The sequence below is a fragment of the Oryx dammah genome, unplaced genomic scaffold (assembly GCF_014754425.2).
Source record: "Oryx dammah isolate SB20612 unplaced genomic scaffold, SCBI_Odam_1.1 HiC_scaffold_25, whole genome shotgun sequence".
NCBI classification, from domain to species: domain Eukaryota; kingdom Metazoa; phylum Chordata; class Mammalia; order Artiodactyla; family Bovidae; genus Oryx; species Oryx dammah.
The window spans coordinates 86,611,214-86,625,567 of record NW_024070209.1 but is presented as its reverse complement, the minus strand read 5'-3'; the positions used below and the strand labels follow the sequence as shown (position 1 = coordinate 86,625,567).

The 14,354-nt window shown below is 50.2% G+C and overlaps 1 protein-coding gene across 3 annotated transcripts; it reads left to right on the top strand.

The window, feature by feature from the left end:
• Nucleotides 1–6: 6 nt before the first annotated feature.
• Nucleotides 7–11,334, top strand: KLF11 (Kruppel like factor 11). 3 transcript variants are annotated; one of them, XM_040224938.1, is made up of 4 exons: nucleotides 7–134; nucleotides 2,079–2,348; nucleotides 3,918–4,887; nucleotides 8,677–11,334. In XM_040224938.1, the coding sequence occupies exons 1-4, from the start codon at nucleotides 90–92 to the stop codon at nucleotides 8,961–8,963; spliced, it is 1,572 nt and encodes a 523-aa protein (XP_040080872.1). In that variant the 5' UTR covers nucleotides 7–89; the 3' UTR covers nucleotides 8,964–11,334. The 3 variants fall into 3 exon arrangements, with proteins under 3 accessions (XP_040080872.1, XP_040080874.1, XP_040080873.1); XM_040224940.1 differs by lacking the exon at nucleotides 7–134 and adding an exon at nucleotides 167–261 and having other exon boundaries at nucleotides 8,677–10,938; XM_040224939.1 differs by lacking the exon at nucleotides 7–134 and adding an exon at nucleotides 779–948 and having other exon boundaries at nucleotides 8,677–10,938.
• The last annotated feature ends 3,020 nt before the right edge of the window (nucleotides 11,335–14,354 follow it).

The following is a 14,354-nucleotide window of genomic DNA, read 5'->3' as shown; positions in this document are numbered from 1 at the left end:
CGCCGCCGCCCGCCGCGCACGTGCGGCAGCTGCCGAGCCCCAGAGCTCGTGCCTCGCGGGCGCTTTGTTGCCTCCAGGCCGCCAGCACCATGCACACGCCGGGCTCCGCGGGCCCGGGCGACGCGCCGCGCGTGGTGAGTGGCCACCCATCGGCGTGAGGGGCGAGGTGGGGACGCGATGCCTTGTGCGGGCCCGGCGAATGGAGGAGGACCGGGAGCCTCGCTGCCGCCGCCGCGCGCGCACCGTTAGGAACCCCAGTGGGTTCGGCCGCCGGGAGGGGCGGTGGCCGTGCGAGGCCGCGGCGGGAGGGGCGGGAAGGGGGCGTGTGCCTCGTGCCTCTCCAGCGCAGCTTTGTCCGGCGCTGCCGCAGCGGCCCCGCCCTGCCAGCCCCCAGGTGCGGGACTATTTCCAGCCATGACGTCACTAGGCCCTGGAGGAGGGGGCCGTTGGGCGGGGCGCGGCCGGCGGGAACGCGAGGCGAGGACTGTGGGGGCGGGGCGCCGGCGGAGGGGCGGGGACTGTGGGAACGCGGCCCTCGGGCGGTGAAATGGCCAAGGGGCGGGGCAAAAGCTGGCGGGAGGGTGGGGGCGTGGCAAGGGCTGTGGTGGGCGGGGCGCCGTTGGGGGCGGGGACTGTGGGAACGCGGCCCGCGGGCGGTGAGAAGGCCGAGGGGGCGGGGCAACAGCTGGCGGGAAGGTGGAGGCGGGGCGAGGGCTGTGGGAACGCAGGGGCGGGGCAAGTGCTGGCGGGAAGGCAGCACGCGTGGGGCAGGGCGCCACGCCTCTACCTCGGGGTGTCTCCGGTCCAGGCCTGAGGGTCGCGTGGAGTTCGCTGGCTGCATCTGGGGTCTAGTCGATCCGCGCGGGCCGCTGAGGAGCCGAGAGAGAGGTCCCGGGGCCCCGCAACGCCCTGTTCCTCCTCGCCAAGCAGGAGGCAGACCCCACGTCTGTGAGTTCGCAGCTCCTTCCAAGGAGGCCCGGAGCAGTGGGCAGAAGCGGGGCTAGGGTGGCCTTTGTAAAAAGCAGCAGTGTTACCTGGGTTCTGGGGGTCGGGTGGGGGGCAAGGTGAGCAGGACAGGTTGAGTATTGAGGCAAACTGACTAGAAACTCCAATATTTTGGCCACCTGATGTGAAGAACTGAATTATTGGAAAAGACCCTGATGCTGGGAAAGATTGAAGGCGGGAGGAGAAGGGGATGACAGAGGATGAGATGGTTGGCAGACATCACCAATGTGATGGACATGAGTTTGAGCAAGCTCCAGAAGTTGGTGATGGACAGGGAGGCCTGGCATGCTGCAGTTCATGGGGTTGCAAACTGTCGGACACGACTGAGCGACTGAACTGACTAGAAGTGTGTATCTTCGTAGATGTAAAGTTTCTTTGGGAACAGATCCGTTCCAGTTGCTTCCCACCCCTCTCTTGCTTAAAAAGACGGTGCTGTGCTGGAAAGCCCTCAGGCCTCCGGCTGGTGGCAGATCTTAAACTTTCTGACGTCCCCTCGCTGGCCTGGTGGCCTCAGAAGTGACTTGGTGCCCCTGGCTGTGGGGACCCGGGCCGAACAGCACGGGCTTTCCTGCCTCAAGCTCTGCTGAACAATGGATGCCCTGCTTGTTGTGGGTCCTCCAGGGTTGTCACAGACGGGCCTGTGGGGATACTCTGGTGGCTTCACTGGCTCAGAAGGGCCGTGCTCTCATCTCAGCCGACCTGAGCCATGGGTGTCTTTTCTTCTCCACCGGGGACAGTTAGGTACTAGACAGGCTCATACCTCTAGAAATAAGTCTTATTATTCATTTTACCAACGGAAAACAGGAACTTAATAACCTTCGTCAAGCATCAAGGTTTTCTGTGGAAGCCACTGGCCAGCTGAGTTCATTCCTCCTCCTCCCGTCGGCAGAGTGCTATCTTGGAGCTCGGTGGTCCTTGGCTGCTCTGTGGGCATCCTTTCTGAAAGCTAGAGTGCATCCATGTGCTGCCCATGATGCTTGGCGGGCTCCCGTGCGTGTCCCCATGCTGTCTGTTGGGGTGCCCCTCCCTGTGTTTCCAGGGACTGAGTAGCCATCCTACTGTTCTGCCTTTAGGTTGACATCATGGACATATGTGAGTCAATCCTGGAGAGGAAACGGCACGACAGCGAGAGGTCCACATGCAGCATCTTGGAGCAGAATGACATGGAAGCTGTGGAGGCTCTTGTTTGCATGAGCTCCTGGGGTCAGAGATCTCAGAAAGCTGACCTGTTGAAGATCAGACCCCTCACACCCGTCTCTGACTCTGGGGATGTCACCACGTCAGTGCATGTGGACACGGCCCCATCCGAGCTACCAAAGGACTTCCATTCTCTATCAACTCTGGTAAGAGCGAAGGAGAGGAGCAATTTGTGCAGTGACTGAAGTACGTTCATTAAATGTGCTGAAGAGATCCTAGGTAGATTTGCCTGATGCTGGCTAGCAAGTTCATGTCCTCCCCGTGTGTGGGTCCAGAGGGTGAAAACTTCCTTTTGCTCTTGAAAATAGCTTTCAGCTGATCATAGTTTGTAGCCATGGGGTGAAAATGTCCAGTGACTGAAACCTGCAGATTGATGGGAGAAAGCGAAGTGCACTGATTTCCCTGGGAAACTGCAGGGCAGGGCTTTGGTTCCCCCAGATACCCTAGTCCAAGGTCAGGATCAACAGCTGCGGCGGGGGAAGGCCTGTGCTCTGGTGCCAGGTGGCCTTTGTTAGCTGGATTGAAATCCTGGCCTCTCTGGCAGCCAGCTTTCTTGGGTGAGTTGGGTGCAGTCAAGCACTGGTTTTGGTTTTCTTAACTTGCTGCAGCTGTAAAGTTCCCAGAGAAAACTTGCTTGTCAACTTGGAGACGTTGAGAGCTGTCAGTTGCCAACAAAACTGGAGATTATAATCTGATTGTCCTGGGCTAGAGGCTTGTATTGAAAGGAGTGTGGAATACCAACTTAGAGGGATGAGAAGGGACTTGTGGGTAGTAGAGAGGATTGTCCAGGTAGTGGGCCTGGCTACCCAGACAGCTCTGACCCTAGGGTGAAGTGCCGGTCTGCCTTGGGCTCTGCACTTCCCACACAGTTCCTCTGGCCCAGCCCCCAATGCCTGGTCACCCCTGTGTCCACTTGTCCTTTCCATGTGTGTCCACATGACAGACATACAGGTCTTAGCTTATGCTGGTTCCTTTTCTTTTCTCCTCCACCTCTACCCAGATACCACTTCTCCATCAAGCCTTTCTACACACACACACCACACCCCACCCCACCCCACCCCACCCCACGCCACACACACACCACACACGCCCCCACCCACCTGGGTTGAGGTGCCCTGCTTCATGCTCTCAGAGTTACTTGGCATTGGAATTTTCCACTCGGAGGCTGAAAATAAGTGGGAATTGTTGGGGCAGGGGGGCTGTTACACAAAGAGAGGCTTGGTTTAGACAGAACCCCTGGTTGGAACATGGCCATTTAGGGATCATTCTGTTAGGTTTTACTTTGCATTCAGTAGGCACAGGATACATGTGTGATTAATGGATAAGTGTGATGATTTCCACTAGAATTTTTAGAAGTTTTTTCAGAATCTAAAATTATCATGTAAAGCACTCATCTTGAACATAAATTTTTATCTTTCATTTGTAGTCCTAATATTTAAATTGTCCATTTCATTAGATGTGCGAGGTCAAGCATGGCACTGGTTTTCTTACAACTGAGCAAATGGATGGCTTTGAGAGGGCAGGAAAAGGGGAGGAAGCTAGGAAGTAGAGCAGCTGATACAGCCTTTGAATCCACTGGGTGCTGCTGTGAGCAGACCTCGACCAGTCTTTTCTAGATACTTCTTTGTAAAGGCCTTGGGGAGACAACATGTTCAAAGTCAGTTTCTTAAAATTTAACCAGAACAACCTTTTCACATGGTACTTTTTTTTTTAAGTGCATGACTCCTCCTCAGAGCCCTGACCTCCTGGAACCATTGACTGGGATAGTTGTTCCTCCCCAAGTAACTGCTTCCAAAGCCCCCGTGGTCGTGGCGGTCCCCCCAGCCTCTGCTGGGGCTGCCAGAGTGCTGAGCAGGACGGCGGAGGCGTTCCTGCCTGGTCCGAAACCAGAGCTGCTGGAGCCAGCTGCCAGCCCGCCCTGCAGGGCCACGGTGACGGGTATCACTGGCCACACTGGCGGGAGTCCCGCTTCTGCCCATCACTCCTGTCCCACGGCCCAGACTCAAGAACAGCAACTTCCAACTTGCACAGAAGGAGAAGCACAGTTCCTGGGACATGTTGAAACTTTGCAGGACATGCACCTCACAGACAGTTTACTCAGCATGAACTCAGTGTCCTGTCAACCTTGCTCGCATAAGTCCAGTGGCCTGATCCCCACCAACAAAGGCCAGCAGGCAGGGTGGCCCGTTGCAATTCAGACCTGCTCACCAAAGAATTATGAAAACGACTTGGCAAGGAAAGCCACCCCTCTGATCTCCGTCCCCATTCCTAGTCCCCCCGTCCTCTGCCAAATGATCCCTGTGACTGGACCCAGTGGCCTGTTACCAGCTGTTCTGAAGCCGCCTCCCCAGGTGTCTGCGGGGCTTGTCAAGCCCGTCTTGCCCCACGCGGCTCCCACACCCCTGCCTGTGTTCGTGGGAACGTCTGTGCCTCAGGGAACCGTGATGCTGCTTCTGCCCCAGGGGCCCCTCCCCCAGCCCACCACATGCTCAGCCAGCAGCATGCCTGTCGGGAACACCAGATTCCTGCCCCTTGCCCCTGCTCCAGTGTTCATCGCATCCAGTCAGAGCTGTGCCCCTCAGGTAGACTTTTCCCGAAGGAGGAACTATGTTTGCCACTTCCCAGGCTGCCGGAAAACCTACTTCAAAAGTTCCCACCTCAAGGCTCATCTTCGCACTCACACAGGTGAGTACTGCAGGGTAGGTAGGGCATGGGGAGGTCAGATCCTGTGATTAGAAAAAACACGTCCAGCCTTCTCTTGGTGGGAGCAAAGCTGGGACCCACTGGAGAAGGTGACCATTTTTCTTTGGTTTTGAAAAGCCTTCATCGTCTTGGGGTGAACGTTAGTACATCTGTCAGTGGTTTTTCTAGAATCTTCCGTTCAGAGTGTTGTTCTCTGAACCTGTGATTGATAGGCTTTTAGGATGAGGCTCATGCACCCTCTTTCTCTTCATATTGCAGTGGAGGCTTTTCTTTGCATTCTAGAAAATGTGCATTCACATTCAGTAAACACTCTTTATCAGTGCAACTTAGACTTACTGTGGGGAAAGAGCTCTCCAAAGTGTGGAATATTCTAGAATATTCTAGAATATTTGAACTTTAAAGGAATTTCGGTTTTTTGTTTTTGGAAATACATAGTTTTAACTCAGAAGTCACAGAAGAAAACTAACTGTAATGACCTAGTGATCTCTCTGTAGTCCTGTCCATTCTGTCCAGAAGGATTTTTGGCAGTGATGGAAATGTTCTCTGTCCATTAGGAGGGTAGCTACCAGTGACACCCACTTGACATGTGAACAGTGTCTCTGAGGAACCTAGTTTTACGTTTTCTTGGAGTTTGCATTTACATAGCTACATGGTGCTGGTGTGGAGAAGGCAATGGCAACCCACTCCAGTACTCTTGCCTGGAAAGTGCCATGGACAGAGGAGCCTGGTGGGCTGCAGTCCATGAGGTTGCTAAGAGTCGGACACAACTAGCGACTTCACTTTCACTTCTCACTTTTGTGCATTGGAGAAGGAAATGGCAACCCACTCCAGTGTTCTTGCCTGGAGAGTCCCAGGATGGGGGAGCCTGGTGGGCTGCCGTCTGTGGGGTTGCACAGAGTCAGACATGACTGAAGCGACTTAGCAGCAGCAGCAGCAGTGGCTAAATGCTCACTAAACTCAGCTTAGAAAGGTTCATACACATTCATACATGAAAGCACAGTAACAGGTCATGGGTTCTGCAGTCAAGATGTGTTTCATAAGCACCCTTGGTCACAGAACCCCAGGTGTCAGCTTTTGGCCTGGGGGACGGCAGTGAATTGTAGAATACAGCTGAGGAAAAGCTGAACTGAAGGGAGTGGTTATGGTAGTTTACTCTGAGATGCATTTGAGGTAGAGCAGTTTGTAATTAGCACATTAAAACTCTGACTGTGGTAGCTCCTACTTGCGGAATGAAGTTGCATCTGGAACACAGGCCTTATAGGAGCTCTACCACCCTCCGCGCTGTGGAGGGGCTGTGTGCTTCAGGGATGAGCCCCAAACTTGGCCCGTGAAGAACTTGCCTCTCTGGCTTCACCTTCTCTCTGCAGCCCCACGATGCCCCTGTTCACCCTCTGCCCGTCTGTACTTACTGAAAACCCTGTAAGAGCCAGTTCTTAAAGTATTTCCTCATCTCTCCTCCTTTCTTTGCCCCTAGTGGTTTGCTGTGCTTTTCACCATGTTCTCCCTTTGTGTTTTAGTTACTTGTATACTTGTCTGACAGAGAAGGCAATGGTGCCCCACTCCAGTACTCTTGGCTGGAAACTCCCATGGAGGGAGGAGCCTGGTAGGCCACGGTCCATGGGGTAGCGAAGAGTTGGACATGACTGAGTGACTTTACTTTCACTTTTCACTTTGATGCTTTGGAGAAGAAAATGGCAACCCACTCCAGTGTTCTTGCCTGGAGAATCCCAAGGACGGTGGAGCCTGGTGGGCTGCCGTCTATGGGGTCGCACAGAGTTGGACACGACTGAAGCAACTTAGCAGCAGCAGCAGCATACTTGTCTGATCTCACTGAGTATACACTCAGTGTCTGTCTTAGGAGCCTGACTCTAGTAAAGTCATGATTGATTATTGGTGCTGTAGGGTTAGCGTGAACAGGTACCTCTAAGGGGCTCCTTGACTTGGCAAGCTCTACTTCTCACTGAGACTACAGAGGTGAGCTTCAGATTACGTCCAAACACAGATTCCACATCTGAGGATGCAGTGGGATGACGTCTTACTGTTCATTCTGTCAGCTTCCCTTGGTAGAAATACTGACAGGATGGCATGAAATAAGGTGATCAAGCAAGCTGTCTTCAGGTTTCCCAAAGTTCTTAAGTGTCAGGAACCATAAAGGTTCTGAAGAATCAAATTCCGGTGCTACTTTGTACACACTGAATTGGAGTTTTCATAAGAAATAGAAACCTTGGGTAAGTTTACGTTAGATAAGATGGTTTTTCACTGTACCAACCTGAAAATGTTTTCCTTAGGATAAGGTAGAGTGGGCAAAGGCTACATTTTTGCTAAGTTGAAAACACGGGACACTTTATAAATCCCACACCAAAGGGTTGTCTGTCTCCAACATCTGGCCACCTGGTATGCTGCCACCAGTGGCGTTTTGCTGGAAACAGGTAATCTTATGCTTTCAACAAGGAGTCTTTGAAATCCAAGAAGTGCGAGCCCTTTTTCTTAGAGTGAGTCATAAAAACCCACTGGGATGCTGAATTTTCCTGTTAAATCTGCTTTGAAAATACCAAAGATTCAGTTGATGTCTCTTCAGCACTCATTCACTCAGAACCATTTATTCACCACCTATCATACAAAGTGCTGTGCCGGGGGGGCTAAACTGTACATAGATGGATGAACTAGACAAGTTGTAAACCTTCTAGGAGGAAGGTCATGACAGTATGCCACAGCATTTAACAGATCCGTTCACAAAGTTGCACGAGCAGTGTATGGTGGTCACAGCCTGGTTGAGGTGAGGGCCTTGGGAGGCAGGAAAGGGCCTGGAGGACTTTGCAGACAGGTGTTCCCTGGCTCCCCTCCGTACCTCCAGGGAGACCCGGTGCAGGCAGGACAGTTGCCAGGCGCTCTGAAGTGGAGCGAGTGACAGACGCATGAAGCTTGTGACAACAAGAGGTTAGCTGTTAGAATCCACACCAGTCTTGTGATTAACCTCATCATCAGTGTAATAACAGACATGGAGATGGGATTAATGATTCTGAGAAGTCTGTCCTAGGAGGGTTTTTTTTTTTTAAGATCTGCAGCTTCAGAGAGCAAAGGAATTCTTTTACTTTTTTTTTTTTTTTTAAGGAATTGATTCTTTTCAAGAATCTTCCTCCTATCCCAAGTTCACAGTCAAAGATTTTAATTTGAAAACATGGTATGGCATCCCTTATATGTGGACTCTGAAAAGAAATGATACAGATGAACTTATGAAACAGAAAGAGACTCACAGACTTAGAAAACGAACTTATGATTGGCAGGGGGACGGGATGGTTAGGGAGTTTGGGATTGACATGTACACACTGTACACACATGTACTTCAGAGTGAATGACCACCAAGGTCCTACTGGACAGCACAGGGAACTCTCCCTAGAGTTACGTGGCAGCCTGGATGGGAGGGCGGTTTGAGGGAGAATGGATACATGTATATGAATGGCTGAGTCCCCTTGCTGTTCACCTGAAGCTGTCACAGCACTGTTAATCAGCTGTACCCCAATACAAAATAGAAGTTCAAAAATAAAAAAGATTAGAATAATTCAACATCCTGGGCCCCTGACATGTTGCGTGTTGTGGCAGGAAGAAACGCATTTTGAACGATTTCTTGACTTGGAAATAACCTGTTACTGGAATAGTGGGATATTACTTGCCTCTTAGGTTTCACGCACAAAATTTTTAAAACGACATAATTTAACGTGTCCACTAAGGTGCTGGGCATTTACGTTTCTCTCTTGTTTCCTTGCCCCTCAGGAGAGAAGCCTTTCAGCTGCAGCTGGGACGGCTGTGACAAGAAATTTGCTCGTTCAGATGAACTCTCTCGCCACCGCAGAACTCACACCGGGGAGAAGAAATTTGTGTGCCCAGTGTGCGACCGGCGTTTCATGCGCAGCGACCACCTGACGAAGCACGCCCGGCGCCACATGGCCACCAAGAGGGTCCCCGGCTGGCAGGCAGCGGTCAGCAGGCTGAACAGAGAGGCCTCTGCAAAGGACCCTGGGAGCCCGCTGGAGCCGGAGTGTGCACCGGCCTCCGCCTGAAAGGGCTGCCAGGGGGTGGTGGACGGGAATTTTCCAAAGCCTTTTTTCTTTTCAGGAATCGTGGAAGTGATGGTTTTCTCTCCAAAAACAACAACAACAAAAAATCGTCTTGAGGGCTAGGGGAGCTGGTTCTGATGAACGTTCTGTTAACTTGTCTTTTTTTGGTTGGGACCCTGTTCAGTATCTTTTGTAGTTTCAGAAGTTCTTTTAAGGAAATGGAAGAAAATTTGGTAATCTAAATCACCAGCATTCAGACACACAGTTTGGCAATAAATTTTGCAAAATTTGGATTTTTACAACCTTCCTATTTTGGTAGGATTGAGACAGGGTACTAATTTTTATACTGTTTTTTATAAAAAAGATACTTATATTGTTGGTTCTCAGATCACCGATTTCTATATAGATGATTTTACAATCTTCTTTTCAATGTTTAACATTTTTATAATAACCCTGCTTTTGGTAAAGTTGACACATTATTCAGGCAAAAAAAAATTGACAACTCTGCAATCAGGCCTTTTAGATCTACGAGTTTTTAAAATCAGAACTAGTTGAATAGAGGCCTCTTAAAGAAATGGGAGCGGAGGAAAACCTTTGCAGGCAGCTTCTTCCTAATACTCTCAAGGGAAATTCCAGAGAACAGTTCCCTTTAAGGCTTTATGTAGCCCAGGGAATTAGAATTTTCTTTAAGTAGAACTTAGTCACCTGTGTCCGTGGAGTGACTTGTGAAGATTGTGCCCCAGAGATGAACTTAAAATAATCGGTAGATATCCAGTGAGTAGAGAGCTGCTGGAGCATCTAAGTGTCTGCGGTCAATTCACAGTCTCCTGTCTGTGCCTGATACACCAAGAAAAGATGACATAAGCACTCAGACCCAGCTGCTCTGTCCCTTTGACTTCCTTTGCTGTGGCCTTACCCAAGTGTTTTGTGGGTAGAATCACTTCTTAGAGAAAAAGATATCCTTGGTGGTTGGAGGAACTTTCCACCTAAGGAAAGCTTATGTGAGGTGAAGTAGCTGTGTGTGCGGTCCAGCTGCCATGTTCCGATTCTTTTGCTTATTAAGTATTAGTGATGGGGAATGTTAGTGACATGGTACAGCAATAATCCTACCAATCTGTCTTTTCATTCACTTTGTTGGAAGGGAGTTGTTTTGATCAAACACAACAGTACTTGGAGTGGGGTATTTTGCAATCTGCTTAGAGAAGAGACCATGGGCTTCACTGAAGCCTTGAGCACAGGTCCCAGCGTTGTAGAGACTGCACCCCAGTGTCCGGGAAGCTGCTGAGAACTGCTTCCACTGGGCAGCCTTGGGAACCCAGGCAAGAGAATGTATGTAAGGGACATGGCAATGTCGCTCTGCCCTTCGAGCCTGGGAATGGTTTTTGTCATGCTGTATGTAATCAGATTCTGTCTTTGCTGCTTATTTATTTGCATTTGCCTTTATTAAAATCATGGTGAAAGGTGAAATATTGAATACATACAATTAGGTTTTGTGTTCAGGTCTTTTTTAGCCTGATAGCCCTCACCCAGTCATTCACTGTATGTCTCTTGATACCCATTAAGTTACTCTTTAGTATCAACCGCTGATTGACATACAGGTCTGTAAGTGCTGGCTGTGTTTAGGAGGCTTCCGTGTCTTTGATCAGTTCTATAGCTAAGCATTCCTACTGGTCATGAGACATACTACAATTACAAGAAAACCAGAATTCAATGTACATAGCCCTTGTTTCCCCACCACCCCCTCCTTTCTCCCACTCATGCCCTAGATCAGCGTAAACATGTCTATGTGTATGCTGTAAATGGCATTAAATTCAGATATTTTTCATAATTAACACAAAATAATATTGGTCCGACTAAGATTCTGGTGGATAATACGTCTCTGAGTGTTTGATTGCTTGTCACCCTGAATGAAGTTCATTCTCTGAACAGTGTTGTTTCTAAAGAATAGGTGTGCTAAAAAAAAAAAAAAGGAAAAAGGGTTTTGATTTACACTTCCATTTCCTGATGAGACTTTGAAATACGTTCTGTAAACAACATTTTGGGCCCTCTGTTGTTGATGGAAAGATTGTAAGTTGGAAAATAGCTTCACCTGAAAAATGCAACGTGAGAACCAGGTCCTCACGGGGCGTGTTCAGCATGGGGTCCCTCCGTGTGCCAGGGCATCAGAGGAGCATGCGGGAGGCACGGCCCCTAGAGCACTTTACTGCCCAAGCAGTTTTGCTTGTTCTTTGTTGACTTTGAGCCTTTTAAAGTAGTTTCAGTGATAAAAATTTTAAATGTAAACGTTTTATGTAACAGACTTTGACATACTATTTAAATGAATATGTGTGATGTAACTTTTCTTTGAATCATAAAACTCTCAATTTGCAAACTGGACCTGTGTCCTGTACTGTGATGTACCCAGTGCCTGACCACCACCCCTCCTCTTTGTTTTCTGGGATTCTATTCGGCCTTTGGGTTCTTTGGAGGAGTCTTTCTGAAAGAAATCATGTGAAGAGGCAGTTTCCATGTTGGCTACTCTGATGTTGGGACTGGCCTTGGCAGAACAAGAGCATCGTGCCCGGTAACTGTGACCCTTGTCCTCAGGCTCTCCGTGTGCCAAGAGTGGAGATGGGAGGCAGCAGCTTCCCGCCCCCTAACCCCCAGCCCAGGCTTCCAAAGAACATCCAGGAGCCATAGCCTTCACACCTGCTTCTGGAGTCAGTTCAGTTCAGTCGCTCAATCGTGTCCGACTCTTTGCAACCACATGGACTGCAGCACGCCAGGCCGCCCTGTCCATCACCAACTCCTGGAGTTTACTCAAACTCATGTCCATTGAGTCGGTGATGCCATCCAACCATCTTATCCTCTGTCGTCCCCTTCTCCTGCCTTCAATCTTTCCCAGCATCAGGGTCTTTTCCAATGAGTCAGTTCTTCGCATCAGGTGGCCAAAGGATTGGAGTTTCAGCTTCAGCATCAGTCCTTATCAATGAATATTCATGACTGATTTCCTTTAGGATGGACTGATTGAATCTCCTTGCAGTCCAAGGGACTCGAGAGTCTTCTCCAACACCACAGTCCAAAAGCATCAATTATTTGGCACTCAGCTTGCTTTATGGTCCAACTCTTACATCCATACATGACTACTGGAAAAACCATATCTTTGACCAGACGGACCTTTGTTGGCAAAGTAATGTGAGTACGTTCTCGCTAAGCCACTGTGCTGGGGCTGTGTATCCACACCGCACCAGAGGCGGCCTGATGGCCTCAGTTCCTGCTCCTCAGGGTCATCTATCAGTAGCCCTGGACAGGGTCGATGGCTCCCCTGCGGGCCACACCACCCTGCTTTCCTCTTAACCTCACTGCTCCTTCTCTGTCTTCGTTCCTCTCCCTGACCCCTCTTGTACTCTCTTCATAACCTTGGTGATCTTTTCCAGCCTTGTGATTTAGATAAAAATGATATCTCTACCATAAAGACCCCCGCATTTTTGTCTCTCCTTTACACTTATGCACCTGGCTTCAAATTCCTATATCCAGCTGTCTGCTTGACACCTGTCTAACCAGCATCCCAACCTATAAATGACCAAACTCATCTCCCCCTGCCCCGACACTTGCTTTTCTCACAGTTGACCCTGCTGTCTTGAAAAATAATAGGGAATCTATCCTTCTAGCTATTGAGGTGCAAAACCTTGGAGCACCTGAGACAGGCCTGGGTGCAGATCTGTCTCCATCTAGCTGTGTTTTGCTGAGAAAGATACTGGACCTTTAATTTTCTTATTTATAAAGTGAAGACTAGGTAGAAAGAGCAGGGGCCTGTCTCAGGGTCTGGCACTTTTATTTTACACATAGAAGAAAAAGCCCTAGTTGTTTACTAAAAGCATTCAGGGCTCCTTGAAGGGTAACTGGAGCACAGAAATAACAATGGGCTTAGAGTATTCTGTTGCCAGCTGCCATCAAGGGTGTCAGGGACTGCTAAATGGCACAGGGCTCCCACTGGCCAAGTTGTGACAGTTTAAACATGAACGTAATAGTAATAGGAATTTCACACTTCTACCCAAGATGGAGTAACAGGAAAAGCCAAATATACTCTCAATACCCAAAATAACCAGACAAAATTATCAAATGAGAGTTTTCTAGGAACTAGACCTTGGGTCATGAAAGACAGTGACCCTGAGAGACAAGATGTAAATGGGGTACACCCTGTAACTGCCCAGATTTGCGGCTTTGAGGAACTTTCCAGACTGTGGTGCAGGGACAAACTCACGAGAGAACCAGCAGAGTCCCCAAGCTGAGCAGATGGAACTGCGGGTCCAGGGATGCCAAGGTGACGGGGGTGTGGGGTAGGGTGCCAAGGTAGAGAAAACAGCTCAGAAAACCCAGGAGATCTACAGAGGGTGTGTCTAGAGGGGAGGAGAACACCTTGACACTGAAGACAAATCGTGTGCACAGGGGCGCATGTCCATCCTCTGGGCTGAGGAGTCTTTACTCACATCATTTCTCAAAGGCCGACCCAACATGGTTGGATCGGGGCCCAAGGGTAAGGCTGCATGGAGAAGCACACAGGGCCTGGGCACTGGGCCAGGACAGTGGTGGGCCTTGGGCTTGGTGTGCTGGGCACCTGGCCCCTCGCAGCCCCTGCTTGGTATTGGAACCTGGGGAGATGGTTGTGTGTGTATATCACAAGAGCTGGGACAGGAGGTGCCCAGGTGGTTTTGCTGAGGGGCTTCCCTACCAAGGGGGTGTGTGTGGCTTCCCAGGTGGCATGGAGGTAAAGAACCTGCCTGCCAAGGCAGAAGACATAGGAAACTCGGGTTCAGTCCCTGGGGTGTGGAAGATCCCCTGGAGAAGGAAATGGTAACCCACTCCAGTATTCCTGCCCGGGAAATCCCATGGACAGAGGAGCCTGGAGGGCTGCAGTCTGTGGGGTAGCAAAGAGTTGGACATGACTAGGGACTGAACAACAACAAGCGTTTCTGGAGCACTGATGAGTGTGTCTCTGCTCACTAGAAACAGTACGTCCTCACTGGTGGAGACCAGATATGGCTACTGGAACCCTGGCGTCTCGTAGAGGGCCGGGCTCAAAGCAGCAGGGGCTCAGAAAATGAGAATGAATGTGGGTTGAACAGACGCTCGTGGGAACATCCACCCTCCCCTGCAATCTCAGCCCACCCAGAATGGCAGCCCAGTGAGAATTGGACCCAAGACTTTGGCACATCAAGGGGAGTGTCTTGGGAAAAACTTATTTTAGGTGAGGATGGGGAGCCTGAACTGGGCAGGACCCCTTTGAGAAGGCCTGTGGCTGGCACAGTGAAAGCCGTGGCTCCCTCCCCAGGAAGAAAGACACAACATTTCTCAGAGCTGGGGATAGGGCACATCTTCTAACTCCCTGCGCTTGGGAGCCTCTTGGAGGAAGCA